The sequence below is a fragment of the Callorhinus ursinus genome, unplaced genomic scaffold (assembly GCF_003265705.2).
Source record: "Callorhinus ursinus isolate GAN/ISIS: 27379988/994484 unplaced genomic scaffold, GSC_fseal_2.0 scaffold8, whole genome shotgun sequence".
NCBI classification, from domain to species: domain Eukaryota; kingdom Metazoa; phylum Chordata; class Mammalia; order Carnivora; family Otariidae; genus Callorhinus; species Callorhinus ursinus.
In genome coordinates, this window is record NW_027397070.1 from 8,717,770 (window position 1) to 8,741,020 (window position 23,251).

A 23,251-nucleotide genomic window follows, 5' to 3' on the forward strand; every position below is an offset into this window, starting at 1 on the left:
ACACCCAGGTGCCCCACAAATTATGTAACTTCTTTTAAGCCTTCTATTTCAACTGTAAAATGGGAATAATAATAGTTTATGTATCTTATGGTTATTAGAACATGTTAATATATGTAAATCAAATAAAACGATATCTCACTTGCAGTAAGATACCACTAGAATATAAATTGTAAGAGGACCAGACATTTTGTTTTGTTCACAAAGCACTGAAAACTACCCCAAGCATATGGCAAGACACTCAATAAACTGTGCTGAATGAGTCCACAACAAAATCATGATCTTCTGTCTCCAACTCCTCCATATCCCTCACTTGTACACCTTCTCCCAAACTCACCATCACTAGCTAAGTTTCTCAGGCACAATAATATACAACTCAAATTTGTACCTTTACCAAAATTTTAAAAAGTCATGAGCCCTTAATATCTCTCTAGAACAAATTGTAGAAATTGAAATTACAAATTCTTTAAAGTTAAAGATCTACCAGATAATGCAATTTAAATAATCTTTCTAAACCAATTTTACAAACCCCTGCTCAAATATCTTAAGTGATTTTCACAGTGCATAGCATAAACAAAAATCCATTATTCTTAGCCTGGCGCTGAAAAGTTCTCAACAGTTTCTGTTTCCCTTTTCCAAACTTACCTCTTTAGCTTTACCTATAAGAAACTTTTGTTCCAGCCACCATTCTGCCTCTGCTCAAAATAGGCCCTTATCTGGAACTTCCTACTACCTTCTTCACTTAAAAACAAAACAAAACAAAACAAAACAACGAAACTTACCATTTCTTCAAGGCAAACCTTCACTACGAAGACTCCTTTCTCTAGCATGGCTCATCTTATTGCATATATGAGTGCACGTGTGCATGTGCACACATACACAGACACACATCCTATTTTCCCCAAACAACAATAAGCTCCCAGAGAGCAGAAACCACATCTTATACATGACAGCAGACAGTGCCGTGCAGAATACAAAAGCTAAATATACTTTTTTGGTTAAAAACCTAAGAATTCATTGCGTTCATCCATAGTATCAATTTCTATAATGTTTCAGATAAAAAATTCAATAAATACATTAGTCACTGGATAGACTAAAACTCTATTAAAAACTTAGCTGTCAACACCAGACCAGCTATGAAAATATTCTAGTTTTAAATGAATTACCAATTTTCAGGGAAAAATTTCTTTGGAAACAGTATATCGGAACACAATTTACACTTTAACTTAATGCTATGTTGTTATGTGTATGTACCTTGTGTGAAGTAAGACAGGATTTAGAAAGAATTTTTCCATTGTTAAGAGCCTATTGCTTTGTCTTTACATTACAGATAAGGTAACTAGACTAATTAACAGAAAGAATAAATTGGTAGAATTTGCAAACAATCTGAAAGACTATAGGCTCATTTGTTATTAAATAAAATTTTATTACCATTTTCTTGATTTCTGCCAATAAAATAGCTCTAGAGATTCACACTTTGCTGTTAATACAACTACTGAAATTCCTGACCCTCCTCTTAGAAACCTAAATATAAATCTTCAATAGTTAATTTAAAAAAATCTTTTCAGAAACACAGTAAAGGAAATTATCTCTGTGGTTATAGCAGAAGAAGAGACTGAGGCTTCATAAAAATGTGCAAAGACCTGTTCTGAGGAGGTGCTAAAGTGAGAACTTTCATATGAATGTGAATCTTCTTTCCTATGCAATATAGACTATAAATATCCATTCTCTTCTCAACTTGTTCTACTGAGTTAAAAGGAAATCTGTCCATTAGAGTGTTATCTGAACACAGGGATTTACTTAAGACTCTAAAGATTAATAATTATAACCATGTCCAATTAATGGTTATAATAACCATTAATTATAAGATTAATAATTATATATAACCTCAAAGAGAAATCTGTAGAGGGACACCTGGCTGGCTCAGTCAATAGAGCAATCTGACTCTTGATCTTAGGGTCATGAGTTTAAAGCCCACTTTTGGCATGGAGCCTACTTAAACGAATGAATGAATCAATGAGATTTTAAAGAGAAATCTGTAGTTCTGATTTGCTGTCTTGCTTGATAATCTGTTGCCCTGCAATAATGCTGCAATTAACTTTTAAGTTTTTTAGTTGGAGATCCTTCAAAACCCCTGTTTTAGCTTCTCAAAGAAACCTAACTGAGCACAAACAGTATTTCATGTGGTATTCTAATGACAGATGAAACAGAGGTCATTAAAGAACCCAATGGCCAAATTAAAATTTAATTTCACTTCTATATATCTGTTAAGTTTCTTCACAAGAAATAGAGGGAAAATAACAATTAACAATTTCCACTATTTCATCATTTCATCTCCTCAGAAATAATTCTAAGAGCATATCTGAAATACCAAACCCCAGAAAGAGACCTTTCAACAAGAGAATATGAAAGAAAAAATTTCAAATGGATGGGTTTGTATTTAACATGACACAGAAGAAACATACTTGATAGGCAAGGTATTATATACACTTAAGGACAGAACTTAACACGTAAGTGTACTACATTAAGTGAAAATCTGAGTTGAAATAGTTTAACTTGGCAAATTTTTAGGCAAAAACTCAGTATGTCTTACATAAAAAGAATAGCATTTTTGATCATCTCAAATTTACAGTAAAAACTAAAAAGAAAATATGATAACCTACTTACCCGTTTTATTGTCAAAAAATTTGATGTGTCTATCTTCATGAGCAGTTATTGTAACAGGAAGTGTGGGATGACTTACTACTCTATTAATGTGATTACTGGATTGTAAACCTGAAAAATAAAGGAAGATAATGCACTAAAGCTCAAACTTTCCATTAAAATTTGGATGATGGCTTTTTTTTTTTTAAGATTTTATTTATTAGAGAGAGAGAGAGAGAACACGAGCAGGACAAGAGGGGCAGAGGGAGAGGCAGAGGGAGAGGAAGAGCAAGAAGCAGACTCCCCACTGAGCAGGGAGCCTGACATGGGGCTCGATCCCAGGACCCTGGGATCATGACCTGAGCTGAAGGCAGACACTTAACAGACTGAGACACCCAGGTGCCCCTAGATGACAGCCTTTTTAGGCTTACCAAAAAGAATCATTTAAAAAATTAAAGCATTTGTATAAAATAAAAATCTGAAAACTAAAACTAGAGCTCTAGAGAGATAGAGCTTCTTAAAAAATAGAAGTGTAAGCTATCATGTCCTATAATATGGACAGTATTAAGCTCCTAACTGTCAGTATAGGTGGTTTAGAATCTTAAAAGACCCACAGTAATTACTACTTTAAATAGTCCATAAATGAATTATAAGCATTTAATGAACAAATTTGCAAGTGAAAATTATATGTTTGCAAGGAACAACCCTCATCCTACCCACACTCACAAAAAAACACAAACAGGAATTAATGTTCTTAGGGATGAGAACTTTCTTTGCTACCAAGTTCTTAATTTCTTATTAGAGATGAGGAAGAACAGAGAGGGATCAAAACTAATGGGAAAATATCATCAACATTTATTAGACTTTAACTACATCAGTCATTCCACATATATAAAAGAATTTTTTTTTTTAAGATTTTATTTATTTATCTGACACAGCGAGAGAGGGAACACAGCAGAGGGAGAAGCAGGCTTCCCGCGGAGCAGGGAACCCCACACGGGGCTCGATCCCAGCCCTGGGATCATGACCTGAGCCGAAGGCAGCCGCTTAACGACTGAGCCACGCAGGCGCCCCGCCCCTATAAAAGAACTCTTAACTCAACTTAGACCCCATTACCTGTGTTCGAGGGAGAAAAGGAGTAGAGTTGAAAAGATGCTGGGAAAGAAACCTTTGAGTATAATCTGGTTTGAGATTTGACCATGAAACCATTTAAATGGTTTAAATAGTTATAAAATGATTTTTTAAAGGCACTCACAAAAAAAAAAAAGTAAAATTAAACAAACAAATGTAACTGTATATCCAATTGGGGTATAAACACAAAGAAATGAACCATTTCAAGTGACTTTAAAGCAGAATAATTAGATGTCCCGTCCCGAGTGGAATACACCATGAAGATGAAACCATTACCATTAATCAAACTATTGGTGGTGGTGTTGGTTTTATTATTCTGAGATGACTATATCTGTACTGTGGAATAAATCAAATGGGAGATGATGAAGATGGTTTTGTTGACAACCAAGAGTTTCAGCATGATTAAGATGAGGTAAAAAGCGAAGAGATAAATCTGAATTTGAACGGGAAGTATTTGTATGAATTTATCAGTGTTCTTTTTAAAAATGCATTTCTAGCTCTGTGCACTGAAGAAAACTAAACCAACAAGCAACTCAAGAGCCATAAAAGTCCTGAGGACCAACCCAAAAGCCTTACACCTATACTGTAATCTTTAAGTGTCATTTTCCACTAAAAGAAACCATGGCTCCTTAGAGAAATGCACTTCAGTCTGGGGCACAAAATGAACAAGATGAACCCAAAACATCTTGCCATATCAGAAAGTAAGAAAGCTATCAATGACTACCAGAGTCATGTTGAAAGGATTCAAGAGCCAACCTGAATAAGCTCCCACTGGCCAAAGATGAAACAACCCGAAGAGTGATAAAGGTAATACCTGCAAGAGACTGAAACACATCAGATACATTTATATCCGAGATTAGAGATTATAATGGTAATAAAAACAAACAACACCCAAAAGCCTCAATGATCACCTTTGGGTAATGCTAGGAAACAACCTCATTATTTTGAAAACTGATAAATAAAGTGGGTGAGGGATCAATAATTGATATTTCCCTTCACTTGTAATCACTAACTCCAGGGTAACCAAATTATTGATGCGGGGTGTTCCTTTTTATAGAAATATTCTAGCTAATAAGTGGAGAAGGAATGAAAGAATTAGAAAATCATTTTTCAACAGAATTAATGAATTAAGGGACCAGACAATGATCAAGACTGAAAATATAAGAAAAAGATAAACAACCAGACAATATTTACTTCTGATAGGAGCTCACAAATTCCTATAGTTTTGCCAAATACATTGAAAAACTTCATAATGAAGACTAATAAAAATATTAAACCTGAATTTGAATAAGCCTCTAGATCTATAATCTATTTATAGGAAATAAAATGAAAAGAGAAAGCACATTAAATGATACCACAAGGATGCTACCAGCAAAATCCACAGTGTGGAAGCTACAGGATAAACGATTCAATTTCTTCAATAAAAGAATGCAAGGGAAATAGAAGAGATGGAGGGGTAACCTACAGGTAAGAAGAAACCTGAGGGACATACCAACCAATTACAATGCATAGGCCTTATTTGGCACCCTATTTAAATAAACTGTAAAACACATAGCACATTCTACACTAACGACACTGGCCATTTACACATAATTATTAGAGATGGATGATGCTTTCCTCCAGCTTATATTATTTTCTCTACTTTCATATGTATTTCCATTAAAACTTTAAAATTATTTCCCCTGCTTTCATTTACATTGCTCTTACTCTCTGTTCCCCAAATCCTCTAAGCTTTTAAGCATAATTTGAGAAAACTGCAAAAACACTGTAAATAAGTACACCTATAATGCACTGAAACTTTTTCATCATAAATTCAGTCAGAATGTAAAAACTTAAAAGATTACCCTCTATTGTGTAATAATCCTTTTAAAGGTTTCAAAGAAACCTATGAAAACTTACCAGAATCTATTTGTGATGAAAGCATTACCAATGATTGTGATGTTTCTAAATCATAAATTACTGTACTACCAGTGTTGAAAGAGGTCACCATATGAGCTGGATCACAGCCTATAAAGTCAACAGATGTAGGTATTCCATGCTCTGAAAAGTAGCCCAAAGAGATACAATGTAAAAACAATTTAGAAATCCCTAAAATTAGATTTTCTAATAAGAAAAAGGAACTCAAGTATTCTTGAAATAATGTTAATAATGAAAAAGAACAATTATGTTAGGATAGTGAGATATAATAGTTAACTTTCCCTCAATTATTTTTAGTTGTTTTAACATTCTATTTAACAGTATAAGAAAAATATAATTAGAGGGGCTCAAAAATTATGAGGAGGTATGTACAGAAGTTATTTTTTACTGTAAAATGATAAATTAGCATTCTCACATCACTATCTTGGCAGATTGCACCTGTTTGAGACCTATAAGCCTTATCAAATAGCTCACACAAGTTGAAATTTTGGATCTATGAAAATAAAGCTTGGAGTCTGGAATCCACCAATGCAGTACTATCCTACCATGTCCTGGGCAGCAATTTCTGTCTTTGTAACATTCAACTGGCCAGATCAATGCACAACTAGGTGCAATCCAGAGTGTCAAGCAATAAATTACCCAGATGAATTAAGCAACAAATATCTAAATAAGTATTTACCTCAAAAGTTTGGGTAATTGAAAAATTAGTAGAATCACTAAGGTATCTAAGAGTAACCCTACAAAAATAAGCATAACTATTTCTCTAAAATGCTTTAAGAGAAAACATAGTTTTTAATAAAAATAAAAGGTCTGATTCTTAAAATAACTTAAAAATGTCTTGGAAAACATGACTAATACCAGTACACAAACATATGTATATAAACAAATGGTATCACAAAGCAAACTGCTTACAGCTTTCTATGACGGGAAACAATTTGAAATTCTACATGTAATTGTTTGTACTCCCCCCACCCGCCGCCAAGGGTGCTAATTCAATGATTATGGCTAGACTTCTCAACCAGTATGCTCATATGTATCAGGTATGCTTAAGACTGTGATCCCTTCAGTCTTTGTGGGCAGCCACCTCCAGCAGGTGGAGAGCCTCATGTTGTTTCAACAAGCAGCCTCATTTGTCTACTTCACTACTACAAAGAGTTTAATTTTTTAAATAAGACATGTCCTGGAAAAGGTCAAAAAGCACAAAGCTATAGGATATACTTGCAAAACTCCTTTCTTGTTTATAAGAAATGACTAAGAGTAAAAAAGATTATCACATGCTTTATAAAATTCTTTCAATATATCTCTTAGAGTAGCACAGGAATAGTAATCATTTGCTTTGTCATTCCTATCTTCCAAATTTAAAAAAAATCAGCTTTTTTTAGAGGGCAACATTTACTTACCCTTGTCTGCATTGTAAGTGCAAATACATGGCAGTTTTTCTGGTGGATTCCATAACCTAACAGTGCCATCTGCTGAACAAGACAGTAACTGATTCTTTATGCCACTATAAGCAAGACCCCAGACAGCATCTGTATGTGCAACTAAAGTGCCAGCTAGAACATTTGGCTCTGGGAAAAAACAACAAACAAACAAAAATTAGCTAAAAGAAGTTGGAAAGAAATGTTTCAGATAATTATAACTTACCATATAATTAAGTATAAAGACTATGCATAAATGGCCATAAGAAGATAACCAAAGTTTACACACTGGCCATATCTAAGTTGTAGAATTATGGATTATTTTTCATCTCCCCCAAAATACTTTCCTGTATTCTTAGAATTTTCTATAAAGAACATACACTTTTTTAAAAAGCAGCTTTAGTGAGATAGAATTCCCATACCATATAGTTCACCAATTTAAAGTATACAATTCAAGGGGGCGCCTGGGTGGCTCAGTTGGTCAAGTGTCTGGCTTAGGCTCAGGTCACGATCTCAGGGTCCCGGGATGGATCCCTGCGTCAGACTCTGCACTCAGCAGGGGGTCTGCTTGTCCTTCTCCCTTGGCCCCTCCCTGCCCCCCGCTCATGCTCTCTAATAAACAAAATCTTTAAAAAAAAAAAGTGTACAACACAATGGTTTTTATTATGTTCACAGAGTTATACAGTCATCAGCACATCAATTTTAGGACACTTTCATCACTCATTAGCCATTCCCACCCCCCACTGCCCAATTCTTCCTTCCTGCTTTTCTGCAGCCCTACATAACCACTAATCTACTTCGTTTAAGTTTGACTATTCGGGACATTTCATACAAATGGTCCTTTGTGACTGGCTTCTTGCACTTAGCATACTGTTTCCAAGGTTGGTCCATGCTGTAGCACGCCTCAGTACTTCATTTCTTTTTACTGTCATATAATACCCATTGTATGGATTTTACTGATGCAGTTATCATTTGATGGATATGGTGGCTAATAATAACATTGTGTACCATCTGGCCTATAATCTTGTTTCTCTAGTAAATTCCCACCTTCCACAGCTATTTCTTACCACCTCCAGAATTTTCAGTTCCCAACCTCCCTTCCTCATGAATGATTATCTCTGATTATCGACTTCACTGAGAAAATACAGCACTGAAATAAGAACCCCTTTCCCATCTTTCCTCCACCCAATCTACTAGTGTAACTTGCTTACAGATAGGAGTAAGGAACTGTCCACCTTCTTCTCAAAAGCTAATAATTCTACCAGGTAAATTCTGGATTCCATTCAACTCACTAACCTGCTTTCATGTTTACAGTTTCCCTACTACACAGTAATTCTCCTTCTCCTTAGGATCATTACCACAGCAAACAAATATGCTCCAGAATCTCCTGACCTAAACAAAAACCTTCATTAACCTTACAATACCCCTCCAACAGACAGCAGAAGACCATACTGAATAAAATGTTTTCCCTCTCATTCACTCTCTAAATCAATGTAATATGGTTTCTGATACCATCACTACACCAAAATAACCCTTGCTAAAATCACTGATGATGAACTTTTTATCAAGTTCAATAAAATTTTTCTTTCTTCGAACATTTTTTTCTTGGTTATTCTCATCACATTGCTTTTTATCCAGAGTGTACCTTAAAAAGTTGCCCACAGGTCTCTTCACCCTCTGGTCTTAGTCCCTACATCCAACCTCTGGCTAAAACCTGGGTGACAGATTTGTCACATAAAAAAAGGAACCTTTCTATCCTCATATTATTAGACCTCTCAACAACATATGAAAGCACAGACTGCTTCCTTCTTCTCAAAAGGGTTTTTCTTTTGGTATGCTTCCATGATCCCACATTTTCCTGCACTTCCTCCTTCTTCACAGGCCACTCCCCAATTTCCTGTGTTGGCTCTCCTGCTCTAGTCACCCAATATCAGAGTTGCTCAGGACTTTGTCCTCTCTTCATGCCCTATACAACACACTCTTCCCTATGTTATACAATCCATTCTCATATCTTGATATTAACTACTTGATATTGCCATCTCTTAATATGCCCTAAAAACTGAACTCACCATCTTTAATCTTCTCACACCTGTTCTTCCCCCATTTCAATATCTACCATTATATACTCAATTGTTCATGTCAAAAAATACAAAAGTGGTGATAAAAATGTTCTGAATTAGGTAGTGGTAATGGATGCACAACCCTGTGAATATAGTAAAAACTGTTTACATACGATATATATAGTAAAAACTGTATACATAAAAAGGGTGGAGGGGCGCCTGGGTGGCTCAGTTGTTAAGCATCTGCCTTCGGCTCGGGTCATGATCCCAGTGTCCGGGGATCGAGCCCCGCATTGGGCTCCCTGCTCCACGGGCAGCCTGCTTCTCTCTCTCCCTCTCCCACTCCCCCTGCTTGTGTTCCCTCCCTCGCTAGGTCTCTCTCTGTCAAAAAAATAAATAAAATCTTAAAAAAAAAGGGAGGGTGAATTTTATCATGTGAATTATATCTCAGTAAAGCGGTTTTAGAAAGTAATAAATCAAGGGGTCCCTGGGTGGCTCAGTCGTTAAGCATCTGCCTTCGGCTCAGGTAATGATCCCAGGGTCCTAGGATCGAGCCCCACATCAGGCTCCCTGCTCGGCAGGAAGCCTGCTTCTCCCTCTCCCACCCCCTCTGCTTGTGTTCCCTCTCTCGCCGTGTCTCTGTCAAATAAATAAATAAAATCTTTAAAAAAAAAAAGTAACAAAATCAAGAATCACTTACCATCACTTTATCCATTCAATCCAATTTATCAGATTCTTCCTAGTCTACCCTACTTGCCCAATGTACCATAAATCCATTTCTAACTGCTCTGCTACTAACTGCTTTACCGTCATTATGACCATGGGAACATCATCTCTCACCTAGTCTACTGGACCACTACATTACAACTTTACATTACAACATTACGTTAGTATTCTTTTCTCCACTTCTCCCACCCCTAATCTAGTCTCCTTACAATAGCCAGAGTCACCTTTTTAAACCCTACATTTATTGGTCACTTCCCAGCTTAAAACTCTTTCCTGAAAGTTTCCTTTAAAAAAAAAAAAAAAAAAAAGGTGCCTGGGTGGCTCAGTTGGTTAAGCGACTGCCTTCGGCTCAGGTCATGATCCTGGAGTCCCAGGATCGAGTCCCGCATCGGGCTCCCTGCTCGGCAGGGAGTCTGCTTCTCCCTCTGACCATCTTCCCTCTCGTGCTCTCTCTCATTCTCTCTCTCTCAAATAAATAAATAAAATCTTAAAAAAAAAAAAGATTTTATTTATTTAGAAAGAATCTCAAGCAGACTTTGCACCAAGTACGGAGCGTGTCACAGGGCTCAATCCCATGACCCTGACCTGAGCCAAAACCAAGAGTCGGATGTTCAACTGAGTGAGCCACCCAAGTACCCCCTAGAAGTTTCCTCTTATCCTTTAGATTTTGGCTTAAATGTCACTATTTTGGACTATATCTAAAGATTCTCTTCCATAGTACTTATATCTTCATACTGCTTATTATAATTTCTAACCACAGACTCCACCTCTTTGCTTATTTGTTTAATGTCTGCCTTTTCACTAGACTAATTCTTATTTCTTGATGTAGTGCTTAACACTATCCCTGGCAAATTTAGGCACCAAGTGTGTTTTAAATAAAAAGACCAAAGAGCTCCTGAAAAAAATTTTTTTAATGTCTAACAATGTTAGAGTCTGAGTACATTCTTTTTTTAAGCTTTTTATTTATTTGTCAGAGAGAGAGACTGAGAGAGAGCACAAGCAGGGGGAGAAGCAGGCTCCTCGCTAAGCAAGGAGCCCAATGGGGAACTCAATCCCAAGACCCTGGGATCATGACCTGAGCCAAAAGCAGACGCTTAACCGACTGAGTCACCCCCAGGCATCCCGCTCCTGAATTTTTTTAAATGAACCAACCATTAAGTGGATCACTGTTCATTTAACTCTTCTCACACTAATAAATATTCCTTTTAATTTTTTATAATTACAAACATGCCCTTATAAATATATTTGAATACAGATACAGGTATTTCTATAGGACAGATTCTTAAAGTGTCATTTGTGAGTAAAAGGTTTTTAATTAAGAAATTTTTTGTCCTCTAAAAAGTTGTACTGATTTATGCACTGACTGCCACAATTTGTTTCTACTTTCTTCTGCTAAGTATTTTTGAACTACATAAACTCTTAAGTTTAAAAAATTGTTCCTTAAATTTTATTCTCATTTTGTTAACTAGTACTAAAATTGTTTTAATATAGTTTTTTTTTAATTTTTGGACAATAAAGTACCAATTCAGAGGCTTAAATATTCCACGGAATGATACTGCTTAATTTTTCCCTTTAGTAAAGCAAATTAATAGCAAATGAAAACTAAATGAGGAGACTAATACATGTTTAAACAACCTTATAGTAACAGTTTGTCAGCTCCATTCTCTTAAAAAAATGTTTTAAGCCTTTCACTTACCGTATGTATCATAGGGATCCACATTAGGGCTAGGCATATTCCACCACTGGATGGTTGCATCAATACCACCACTAAAACACTGTTCTCCATTAGAACTAATAGCTAATGATAGAACAGGACCACTATTATAGGAAAAGAGGCAAAAAATTACTTAGAAAGTCTAAGAAGAAACTCCTATCTGTATCCCCCAACCTCTAAATTCATGCGGTATCTAAAAACTGTTTAAAATTTAAAACGTAAATTTGAACAGTACTGATTATATTCTCACTAATACAATTATTAATCAAATGAAATACTACTCAACGAATGTCTTTTCTATTATAAAACAAACATTATGAGAAAATTTTAAGGTTTGAGGGTTAATAAATAATAGTTAATAATAACTATGGTTGTTAATTTAAGTACAAATTCAGTAAAACTTACATGTGGGCCCTAAATGTGTAGATAGGCTCTACATCTAAAGAGGCACTCCTAAAAGAGAAGAAAAGAAGGGTGGGGGAGGAGAAGGTAATTAAGTAACCGCAAATTACTGGCTGACATTCAAGAATCACTAGGTAAGATCAAATGAAAGCTTAAAAAAAAGAACCATAAAGAAGGGTAATTAACTTAAAATTATTAGCACATGTGGAAGGAAAAAAGATAGGCTAACATGAAAATACTTGCTTTTTGGCAGGAACTGTTTTTTGCAAGTTCCAAAGTTTCAGAGTATGGTCCTCAGAGGCAGTAACCAGCACAGGTTCTACAGGATGAAAAGCTAATGCCCGTACTCCATCGAAATGGCTACGTAGTGTATACTTGGGGTTCCATGTCTTTCGAAAGGCATCTTTATTGGCAGGCAACTAAAAAGAAAGAGTGCAATATTTAGTAGTAAAAGTAGTAAACTGATAGGAATGTGGAGTTTTGTGTGTTTTGGTGTGTAAAATATATATATTAAACTGCTTTGCTAAAATGTCCGGTGGAAATTTAATGTACCTTAAAAACTTTATAACAAATCTTTTATCATTTAATAAATGATACTAAGAAGAATAACTTCAATTAGCTTTCAAATACCTAGATCAAATGAAGAGTTCCTTAATCTGTTTTACCTAATCATCGGGCTAAACCCAAAAGTCCTATTAAACGTCAGATGAGAACAACAAAAAAAAACTACCATGCTGCAATGCTTTACATGAAAACAATTATATAAATTACTACCAAAAATCCAAGAGAACAGTATTAACAATACAGCTGTCATTTAGAAAATTAGCATGTGAAATTTTTAAAGGAAGCAAATTAAGGTACTTTGCAAAAGTCTGAACTAAAGACACTTTAAGAATATTGTCATCCTATTTTCATTATTGTTGATACTGGTAAGAGGTTAATCTTTTTACCTTCATTTCTCCATCTGTAAAGACAGGCTGTGAAACCACTTCTAAAGTAGTCAAAAGTTTACTAGAATTTAGTTGCTTATATACTTTGAAAATATTAATTAGAATTATCCAGCCCACCAAGGCTGATGTCTCTAAAAAGCATGCCAATCTAGGTATAACTTAAGTATAAAATGTAGAAAAAAGAAATGTTACAAAAGGGAAAAAATTAATTTGCTGAAAAACTGCAAATTCATTCATACAAAATCTAAACAAGTATAGTTAACTCTCAATTGAGTGTTTATTGTCTATAAAAAATTTAATCCAAGACAAGTTTCACCTCTGTACACTACCCTTCCCATCCAATCTCCATTCTCTCCCCATCCCTCAAATGAAGGACTAAGTATTCAGGAAATGGCAAGCTAACTTTAACATTATGCTTACAAAAATAAAAGTTCAAAAATAAAACAATTTTTAAGAAGTATCCTGAAGGCAAGTGATTCAGGTTACCTATTTTTTCTCTTGTTGACACCAAAATATGGCTTAATTTGAGTAAATAATTGAGAGTTGACTACTCAAGATAGATATTAATCAACCAATATTATAAGGTAATCAATCATCCCAAAACTTCTAGCTAATCCACCACAATACCTAAGAAAATTTAAACACCACAAATTACAAAAGAAAAACTATATGTCACTTCAAATCAACATATTGACACACTTAAACTTATCTTTTCCATGCACCTTGACATTAATTCTGTTTTATAAGTGTTTCCAAAAAAATAAGGAGCCTTCTATTAAATCATTAAAAAATTAAAAATAAAACTGCACTTACATCATAACTATAGTCTGCATCATTTGTTACCGTCAAGTCTGCAAGGTCTCCAAGGCCCAGTACACTTAACAAAACATCATCAGAACCCATAATAAATGACTTGCCTCCTCCAGATGGAAACGTTATTGGTTCAGCTATAAAGAACAAAACCGCTTCTTAAATGCTGAAAAATCATACAGTACAAGACAATATTGTGGGGGAAATGTAAGCACTTAACAGTTACAATATTAATATAATTATTTTTTGTTTTCCCACTTCCCTCCTATTTCTTCCACTCAAAAAATCCTATTACTGAGTAGTAATAAACAAATGCTTATTTGCTTATTTACAAACTGCAACATAATCTTCTAAAAATCAAATATGCACTAGATATATTATTCCAGGATGGGAGGGGGGATCACAAAGGCTTTGTGCTTTGTCTATTTAAATCACTTATCACTTTGGTACAATTAGAACTACAGTATTTTTTAAATATTAGAGTCCTTTTGCTTTGTATTGCATCTGCTTAGATGTGGTAGGTATTCTAGTCCCTGACAAAAATTAATGCAAGCATTCAAATGTAAATGGTTTCCAGTTTATCAGTTTACTGAAATGAAGCCTTAAATTGCTCAGATTACTCCAGTAACAACAATGTTCTAGGAAAAGGGCAGTTCTACAACCAACAATGTCAGCTTCCTTTCTGTAAAAGGTTAAAATCCATGTGATGTTCAAAATGCTTTCCATTTTTCAAGCTTTGACTATGATTTCTTATTTTAACTTTCCTTTCATCTACCATACTTCTAAAATAAAATAACTACTCTATATTGACTATACAACTTTAAATTAAATTTCTGTTACTTTGGCCAGTTAAAACCAAACTCTGCCATAATCAGAACAGCTATACTATTATGTAAGTATTTTGCTACAAAAGTTACAGTACAAGGAATAATTCTCAGTATTATCTCACACACGCTTCAAAAGCAGAATTTTAATCTGATGATACGAGAAGAAAGTACACAAGTCACTGTAATACAAAACAACTCAACATATCAGAAAACATTTAAAATTCATGAGCAAATTTAAAAGGGAAACATTTAAAAACTCAAGCTAATTATTAAATTCGAAAAGTTCCTATGAAAAATAATATAAACTTAATATACAAGAAACATAACAGATGTAATGAAATTAGTCATCACTAATACTACTGAAAATTATTCTAAGACACAAGTTAACTTCTCCTAAGTATATACTACTGCAAATGTAAAATTTATCTTTATTTAGAATATCTTATTTTATTAATTATCAAAGTAAGCTATATAGTTTGACTCAAATAGGATTCTAAATGACACTGCTAAAATGAAGTTGTGAGTCAGCAATAAATCTGGAGTAAATTTGACCGGAAATATACACAGGTATGTTAGTCATATTTAATCTTTCAATGATTATGCTTATTAAATCTAAATCTACATAAATTGATCCTTCCTACCAATGTCTAGTATGCAGTTATTGGTAATATCAGAAGCTGCAAAAAACTATGAAATAGTTTAAAATTATGTTAAGAATAACTACGTAAAATTCATTAGGTAATATTTTCTCAAAGCATTTTTAGCCAGTACAAGGACAAATTTTTCTTTTAATCTCGTAATTTGTAAGACAAATTAGAACAAACTGCCACAATTCCTCCCACTCACAATTACACACTCATTAACACAAATCTTAATAAAAGCCCAAAAAATTACTTTAACATAGTAACAAATTATTTTGTGTTATTACATAGAGCTTTTGCAGAGATATTTCTGATCAGCTGTTGAGGAATTTAGGGGCATGTGAAGAGAAGTTGGCTGGGCAAAATTAACTACTTTTAACCAGATTTCTAATTAAGCATATGACTATATTTCTCCAGCTCACTTTATATACATTTATTTATATATAGCAAGCTTACTGCTCACTCAGCAATTACAAATATAGCTATGTGAAAAAAGTATTTTGTGCTGTATTTCTACTTTCCATAATCACCCATCACTGGGGCATACAGTAATCACAATAAATAATTTGCCCTTTTTTTTGCAGAGGGAATTAGTTTCTATTCTATAAATTCATTTTATTTATATAAATTCATTTTATTTATATCAACTACCTGCAGCAAATGATTGCATAAACATAAAAAATGTCATTTGCAATTCAAAGAGAAAAAATTATTAAAGTAGTTTTTAATAAAGAAAATTATGATACTTTTTATCAGATAACCTAGCCGATTTCATCAAGCAATTTAAGAATACTATTATTGTATTAGCATTTCCTTTTTTGGAAATCTTAGGGTCTACAAAATGGGATCTTACAACAAGGTTCTTTTCATACATCTATAACTAATTCTCCTTTTTATGGACACAACTGACCAAGGAAACCTATAGCTCATATATCAAACAAACTCTTCCTTTCTCCTTCAATTTTATCAAACCTAAAGAACACAGCCAAATAATTAATTCCACTTATGCCAGTGGTGACACGGTATATCTTCAATCTTTATTAAAAATAGCCTGGTTAAAAAAAAAAAAAAAGTCTGGTTAAAACCAGACATTTTTTTCTTTATAAAATGTAGTATGATATGAACTTCAACAAGAAAACAAAAAATTGGAAAATGCCACTGAAATAAGAGATTATAAACTCTAATGTTCCCTTCTGAGCTCTAGGTCAAAGGTGAATTTGCATCTTTTTAAATAACAAACTCTAATTAAAGATTTACCCTTTAAAAAGTTTAATGAGGTTTGTGCTTATTGGCCTCCTCCTCCTTCCATCATTAAGCAAGAGTTACATCATTGACTTAAATTTTTTCTTTTAAAAAGTACACATACAAAGGACACCTGGTAGCTGGCGGTTGAGTGTCCAACTCTTTGTTTCAGCTCAAGTCATGATCTCATGGGTGGTGGGACTGAGTCCCGAGTTCGGCTCCATGCTTAGCAGGGAGTCCACTTGAGGTTCTCCCTCTGCCCATCCCCCAATTCATGCACTCTCTCCCCCACAAAATAAATAAATCTTTAAAAAATAAAAAGTAAAGGGGTGCCTGGGTGGCTCAGATGGTTGGGCATCTGCCTTCGGCTCAGGTCCTGATCCCAGGGTCCTGGGATTGAGCCCCGCATCTGGCTCCTGGCTCGGTGGGGAGCCTGCTTCTTCCTCTCCCTCTGTCTCTCTCCCTGCTCATGCTCTCTATTGCTGTGTCTCAAATGAACAAATAAAATCTTAAAAAAAAAAAAAAAAGTACACATAAACACTCTCAGAGCTCTAAACTGATTTTTGTGTAGTGTGTGGGCCCTGACTGGCTTTTTCCACAGGTCAACGGTTTGAGGCATTTAAAAGGGTCTCTATTTCTGCTAGTATGCTTTGCCTTAAATTGCAAAACCTACAGTTTGTATGTATTATTAACTACAAAAATTTTAGCAAGTTTCCCAAGTATTATTTGGTAAAACAGACCAAAAGCTAAGGAAGCTAAGCCACTACTAAATGGCTAAAATAAATAATGGAGTTGGTACATGCACAGAAAATAACTCCTAAAGTAAAACAGGAAAATAGCTTAATAGTGGAAAAGAGATCTGGAAAAATCAACAGACTATTTTACTATTCCTGTTATTTTTCATGCTTTAATATATTTTGTTTTGGTTTTATTATTTTAGTGATTTTCTTTACTTCAAATTTTGTTACAGATTATGCTGAATGGTAAATACATGCAGAGATGACTGTGAGGGAAAAATGCAAAATTATTTAACTGTATGGAAAATGTGTTACTCAAAAACTCTTAAAAAGAAAAAAACAACAAGGTAGGGCACCTGGGTGGCTCAGTCAGTTAAGCGTCAGCCTTCAACTCAGGTCATGATCCCGGGGTCCTGGGATCAAGCCCTGCATGGGGCTCCCTACTCAGCAGGGGGTCTGCTTCTCCCTCTCCCCTCACCCCACTTGTGTGCTCTTTCTCTCTCTCTCTGAAATAAATAAAGCCTTTAAAAAAAACAAACAAAAAACCAAGGTATTCAAAAATATTTAACTGGGGCATCAAATTCCCTTATACAGCAAAAGCAGAAACAACAATGAAATATAGTCTATACACCAAATTATTAGATACTAAATTATCTTACACACACACACACACACACACACACACACACACACACACACGCTCATATATCACAACAAACCTTTGGTGAGAATTGTTTCATTACTTAGAATTATAACTATCTAGACCTAGAATTCTAAGTTACTCAAGTATATCTACACATCTTCAGCTAAAATCAACTTGGGTAAAAATGCCTAAATAGTACTTTCATTTCCTACACATTTCTAGTTTAGACACATTTTACAAAATTCATTAATAGATAGTATATATCTGGTACCAAGTTAAACAATAATTCTATTCCTTTATTCTACAATAATTAAATTAAGCATTTGTTCCATATATTTTTAGAAATTATATATAAAGTTTCAAGTACAATGTCTGGAATTTAGAAGTCTTCTAAGAAAGTGGTAGTTATTACCTAAATTCAAGCAATATGACAAAATGACTAAATAGTTTTTTCCCATATATACCCCTAAAAGTCCTTTTTCAAACTACTATTTTCCTATTAGACCTGTAAGCTAAAGTTAGATTTCAGAAAGGTACTCTGAATTGACAGAAACAACTCCACTGAACATTAGAAACAAAAGTAAGATATGTAGACATAAAAGCCAAAAATTCGGGATGCCTGGGTGGCTCAGTCAGTTAAGCGTCTGCCTTCCCTCAGGTCATGATCCCAGAGTCCTGGGATCAAGTCCCACACCGCTCCTTGCTCAGCAAGGAGCAGGGTTTCTCCCTCTGCCACCCCCCCCCCCCCCCCCTCGTGATCTCTCTCTCAAAAAAAAAAAAAAAAAGTCATTCTAGTAGAAGCTGACCCTGCCTGATTAGAAGGCAAGGGCACCTGGGTGGCTCAGTTGGCTAAGCATCCAACTCTTGATTTTGCTCAGGTCATGATCTCAGGGTTGTAAGATCGAGGCCACGCAACTCAGAACCTGCTTAAGATTCTTCCCCCCCCCCACCTCTCTTACAAAAAAAAAAAAAAAAAAAAAGTCTTGAAGGGATGAGGGGCAATTTATCTCTCAGATTAGCTATCAGGTCATAGAGTTTTGTCCTGCTGACACCTGTAAATTAATGTCAGCAGTAGAGGTTCATTTAATGGCTACCACCTGACTTGCTAGCAGCCTTTAAAACTAATTTACTAACAAAACAGGCTATTTTTCAGAAGTTCCAGTTATAAAAATCTCAGATAAATGTATCTTCAATTTCCCAAACCATCCCTCCAAAAATATTAAAAAGATTTAAATACTTCATATATTCACAATTTCTGTGGAGAAATATATATTCACTGTTTTATACCTATATATAAAACTGAGTCTACTGTCACTCAACCGAAGTTCTATAAGCTCACAGATACCCTTAAAATAAAAGGAAATTCTGGTGTTTAAGATTAATGTTTAACAATACAGAATAAAACATGAGTTTTTTTCCCAATTTTATTCACTATCTTAAAAAGTTAACAAATAAGTACACATGATTTTTATATGAGAGGGCAACAAAAACTTGACTTTCCCTGGTGCTTATGTGGATATTTTCCTGCCACATTTACACAAAAGTGTCATTAACAAAGCAACCCCAATTTTTCTCAAAATTTTTTTTCATTTTTCCCAAATTTGAAAAGTCTCATTTACCCATGAGTGCTCTGAGATTCTAATAGTATGAAAAGTCAACACTGTCATGGGTCATAAATTTAAAGGAAGAATTTCAGCTGCTGCCTGGATAATTCAGGCCAAAATATACAGAACTCAAAAGCATCTGCTTTTGAACTTTAACTCTGAACTTCAGGAACGACAGAAGAACTATTTCTCTTAACTATTTTGAAAGAAAACCATTTTAAGAATGTCAGAAAAAATAATTTGAAAAGACTAAATATTTTGTAGTCAATATCAAGTAAAAACAATTAAAATAGGCAACCCTAAGGGCACACATTATGACCTTGTATTTACTAATGCCAACATTAATGGACTAATTAGCTACATAATTATTAAATTTCATTATGGCTATTAGAATATTAGTAACTCTATAGGAACTATCATTCATCTGTGTACCCCTAACAAAATGCTAGGCAGTGAAATGTTAAGAATTAATAGAAACTGGTGAAATCTTATACATTTATCAGCTTAACAGTAATCCCTAATTTCTCAGAAATGCTTATATATCTTTACTTCTGCGTGGAAGCAGGCAGTATGTCAAATAGTCTGAATTTTCTAAAATAATTATCATGGGGATTATTTGAGGATTTTCTCCCTGACACTGAGTGACTGCAAACAAATTCTCTAACAAATGAAAAAGTGCCAACTGGATGTCTAACCATCAGTTAAATTCGACATTTTAAAGGAAAATGTCATCCTTACTCACAAAATAGCTCTCCATTATAACTTTCCTACTTACAAGTATCACCACCATTGCTCTGGTTTCTATTCTTAAAATTCCACAACTACATTTTAATAATTCCTCTTCAACTTGTAGGGGCACCTGGGTGGCTCTGTAGGTTAAGCATCCCGCTTTCGATTTTGGCTCAGGTCATGATCTTGGGATTGTGGGGCCCAGCCCCACATTCAGCTCCATGCTCACTTGGGAGTCTGCTTGAGATTCTCCCTCTCCCTCTGCACACACCCCTCCACATTAACTAAAAATAATCTTTTTTTTTAAATTCCTCAACTGTAAAAATGGGGTGGGTTTTTAAAATGAATTTTCACTACCAAGAAAAAAAATTCCCCTTTATTATGCTTCAGATTAATCTACCCTGTTGACTTTATTCTAATCAAAGCTTTCATTCTTATCAATTACTGCCATAGATTCCTAATTAGTTTTCCTAACTCCCAGCTCCATTTACCTTCCATCAAATTGGAAAACCACAGTAAAATTAATTTTCTAAAATTATCAAAATTATCACCCCTAATTCAGAAACCACAAGTGGAACCTTAACATTCTCTGAATCAAAGCTAACTAAAATCTTTTACTTTACCCTGCATGTGCTTCAGGATCTGATCCTATTTTTCCTATCCAAACTCATCTTTTAATGCTTCACAACATAAATCTCCCTGATTTTAGACTCAAAGAAGTTTCCTTATGACACACACACACACAAGTTCTATCTCCAACGTACACTTCAACTTACCACAATTCTACCTATACCTTCAAACTAGTTCCAGCTCTCCTCTATGAAGCCCTTGCTGACCTTTCCCTGCTCATTATTATACTTGTATATACCATAACATTTTACTTTATTAGATATTATCTTACAGATAATTTCATGAGAGCTAATGTCAAAAATAATAAAGAAGAGAAAAAAAGTTTTATTACACATGTGAAGTCATAATCTTCCGGAACACATAGACTGAGAAACACGGAAGAAAAGGAAAATAGGAGATAACATGAAAGTTAATTTAAACTGAAGGTCCCAAATTATGTAATAACTGTAATTATTTTTTCATACTATAGCCAAACATTAGTCTTTGTGTGGCACAGTGCCAAGTTCAGGAGATGATGTAAGAACGCTGCTTTAATTCTAGTTGCCCAAAAGCTGCTAAAAGATTAAAGCAGATTTCACAACCAGATATAACAGTCTTATGGAACCTCTAGTTTGTAGAATACCTTTCAACTACAAATTTAATGTGTCTTCATTCTTTTTCTAAATCTATCCAATATTCTACATATAATAAATGTAACAAAATGCAATTTCAAATAAATTTGAAGCCTAATTAGCAGCAATAAGAAAAAACTGTAAATGTATTAATATAAAGAATATTACACATATTATAAAAATATTCAAGGCCCTAAATGAAAACTCATTAAGTGTTTATTAAATAAAACCTGATTCTTAATTATTGTTGGACTTTCTAAGAGAAATACTTTATCTAAATTAACAAGAAAAACTTTTTTTTTTTTAGGTGGGGGTGGGGGGTGGGGAAGGATCAGAGGGAGAGGGAGAAAGAGATATCCCAAGCAGACTCCATGCTCAATGCAGAGCCTGACAAAGGGCCCAATCTCATGACCCTGAGATCATGACCTGAGCCGAAATCAAGAGTCATATGCTTAATGGACTGAGCCATCTAGGTGCCCCAAGAAAAACTTTACTACTCTGAATTATCAAACAACCCACCTACCTCTTAACCATGACCATCAAATCTTCTAAATGTACAGTCTTCTAAACAGATGACAGGACAATGAAAAACATACTGATTATAGCATGTGTAAGCCAAACTATGGACTCATGACTCCTGTTTGTGTTTTTAAACCCATACTTATTCTCAAACATACATATTCAGGACTTAATGGAATTTATCTTTCTATAGACTATTATTGTAAGTACTAAAGTACTTTTTTACTGAATCTAACATTTTCCCTCTCTCCTAAGTGCCCCCCTTTGTTAATCAAACCTTATATTCTACAGTGAAAGCAACTGTTAAGCAGGCACTCTGGAAAAGATAGGTTTTTTTTTTAATATCTTATTTATTTGAGAGAGAGAGACAGAGATAGTACGAGTGGGGAGGAAGGGGAGAAGCAGGCTCCCCGCTGAGCAGGGAGCCCAACGTGGGGCTCTATCCCAGGACTCTGATCATGACCTGAGCCTAAGGCAGACACTTAACAGACTGAGCCATCCAGGTACCCTGACAAGTTTATTTTAAAATAAGGATTTAGTTATGTCATGTTTGCTAGATCTGTTCTATTTTCTGACTATTGTTCTAATTAAAATAAAGCTTTCACATGAAAACTATCATCTTAAAAAAAATCACAATAATAAGAAAAAAAAAGCTAGTTCAGCTACAAAGTGATTCTGTAGTTTTAAAAAGTGTACTGATTCAAAGAATATCAATCTGATACTTTCTGGCCCTTGTCAAAATGTCTAAGTTAAGGTACTGTCTTGGGGGAGGGAAAAAAAAAAAAAAGAAATCTGAGCTGAACTGAATGGTCTGTTTTACAAGTGTGAAAGCGGGCTGCTGGGTGGTTCAGTTAAGTGTCTGACTCTGGATCTCAGTTCAGGTCTTGATCTCAGGGTCGTGAGTTGAAACCCCGTGCTGGGCTCCCGTGCATGCATACATACATACATACATACATACATAAGTAAAATAAGATGTGAAATTAAAACAGGAAATAGAAAACCAACTGCAACCCTTTGAGACAACTGTTTTTTGTCTTTGATTTGATGCAACAGAGAGAATACTTAACTGTTTTATGGACACTTCAAATTTATACTCTCTCTTAAACAGAAGCAGCTTAAATATCAGATATTTGGGGCGCCTGGGTGACTCAATGAGTTAAGCGGCTGGCTCTTGGTTTCAGCTCAGGTTATGATCTCAGGGTCATGGAACTGACTGAGCCCAGTGTGGGGCTCTACACTCAGCAAGGAGTCTGCTTGAGACTCTACCTCCCTCTACCCCTCCCTGGGCTCGTGTGTAGGC

At 34.8% G+C, this 23,251-nt stretch overlaps 1 protein-coding gene across 5 annotated transcripts in view; it reads right to left on the reverse strand.

Annotated features, from left to right (window-relative positions):
* The window catches only part of STRN3 (striatin 3), a 104,139-nt gene that overhangs the window by 4,997 nt on the left and 75,891 nt on the right, over positions 1 to 23,251 (reverse strand). For 4 of the 5 annotated variants that reach the window (XM_073895037.1, XM_025870213.2, XM_025870214.2 and 1 more), the window contains 7 exons: positions 13,772 to 13,905; positions 12,252 to 12,427; positions 12,012 to 12,059; positions 11,589 to 11,710; positions 7,089 to 7,256; positions 5,671 to 5,811; positions 2,665 to 2,772 (listed from right to left, as the gene is read on the reverse strand). In XM_073895037.1, the coding sequence (XP_073751138.1) occupies positions 2,665 to 2,772; positions 5,671 to 5,811; positions 7,089 to 7,256; positions 11,589 to 11,710; positions 12,012 to 12,059; positions 12,252 to 12,427; positions 13,772 to 13,905 (897 nt within the window). The remainder of the gene's footprint in view (positions 1 to 2,664; positions 2,773 to 5,670; positions 5,812 to 7,088; positions 7,257 to 11,588; positions 11,711 to 12,011; positions 12,060 to 12,251; positions 12,428 to 13,771; positions 13,906 to 23,251) is intronic. The other variant, XM_073895038.1, reaches the window with a different exon arrangement.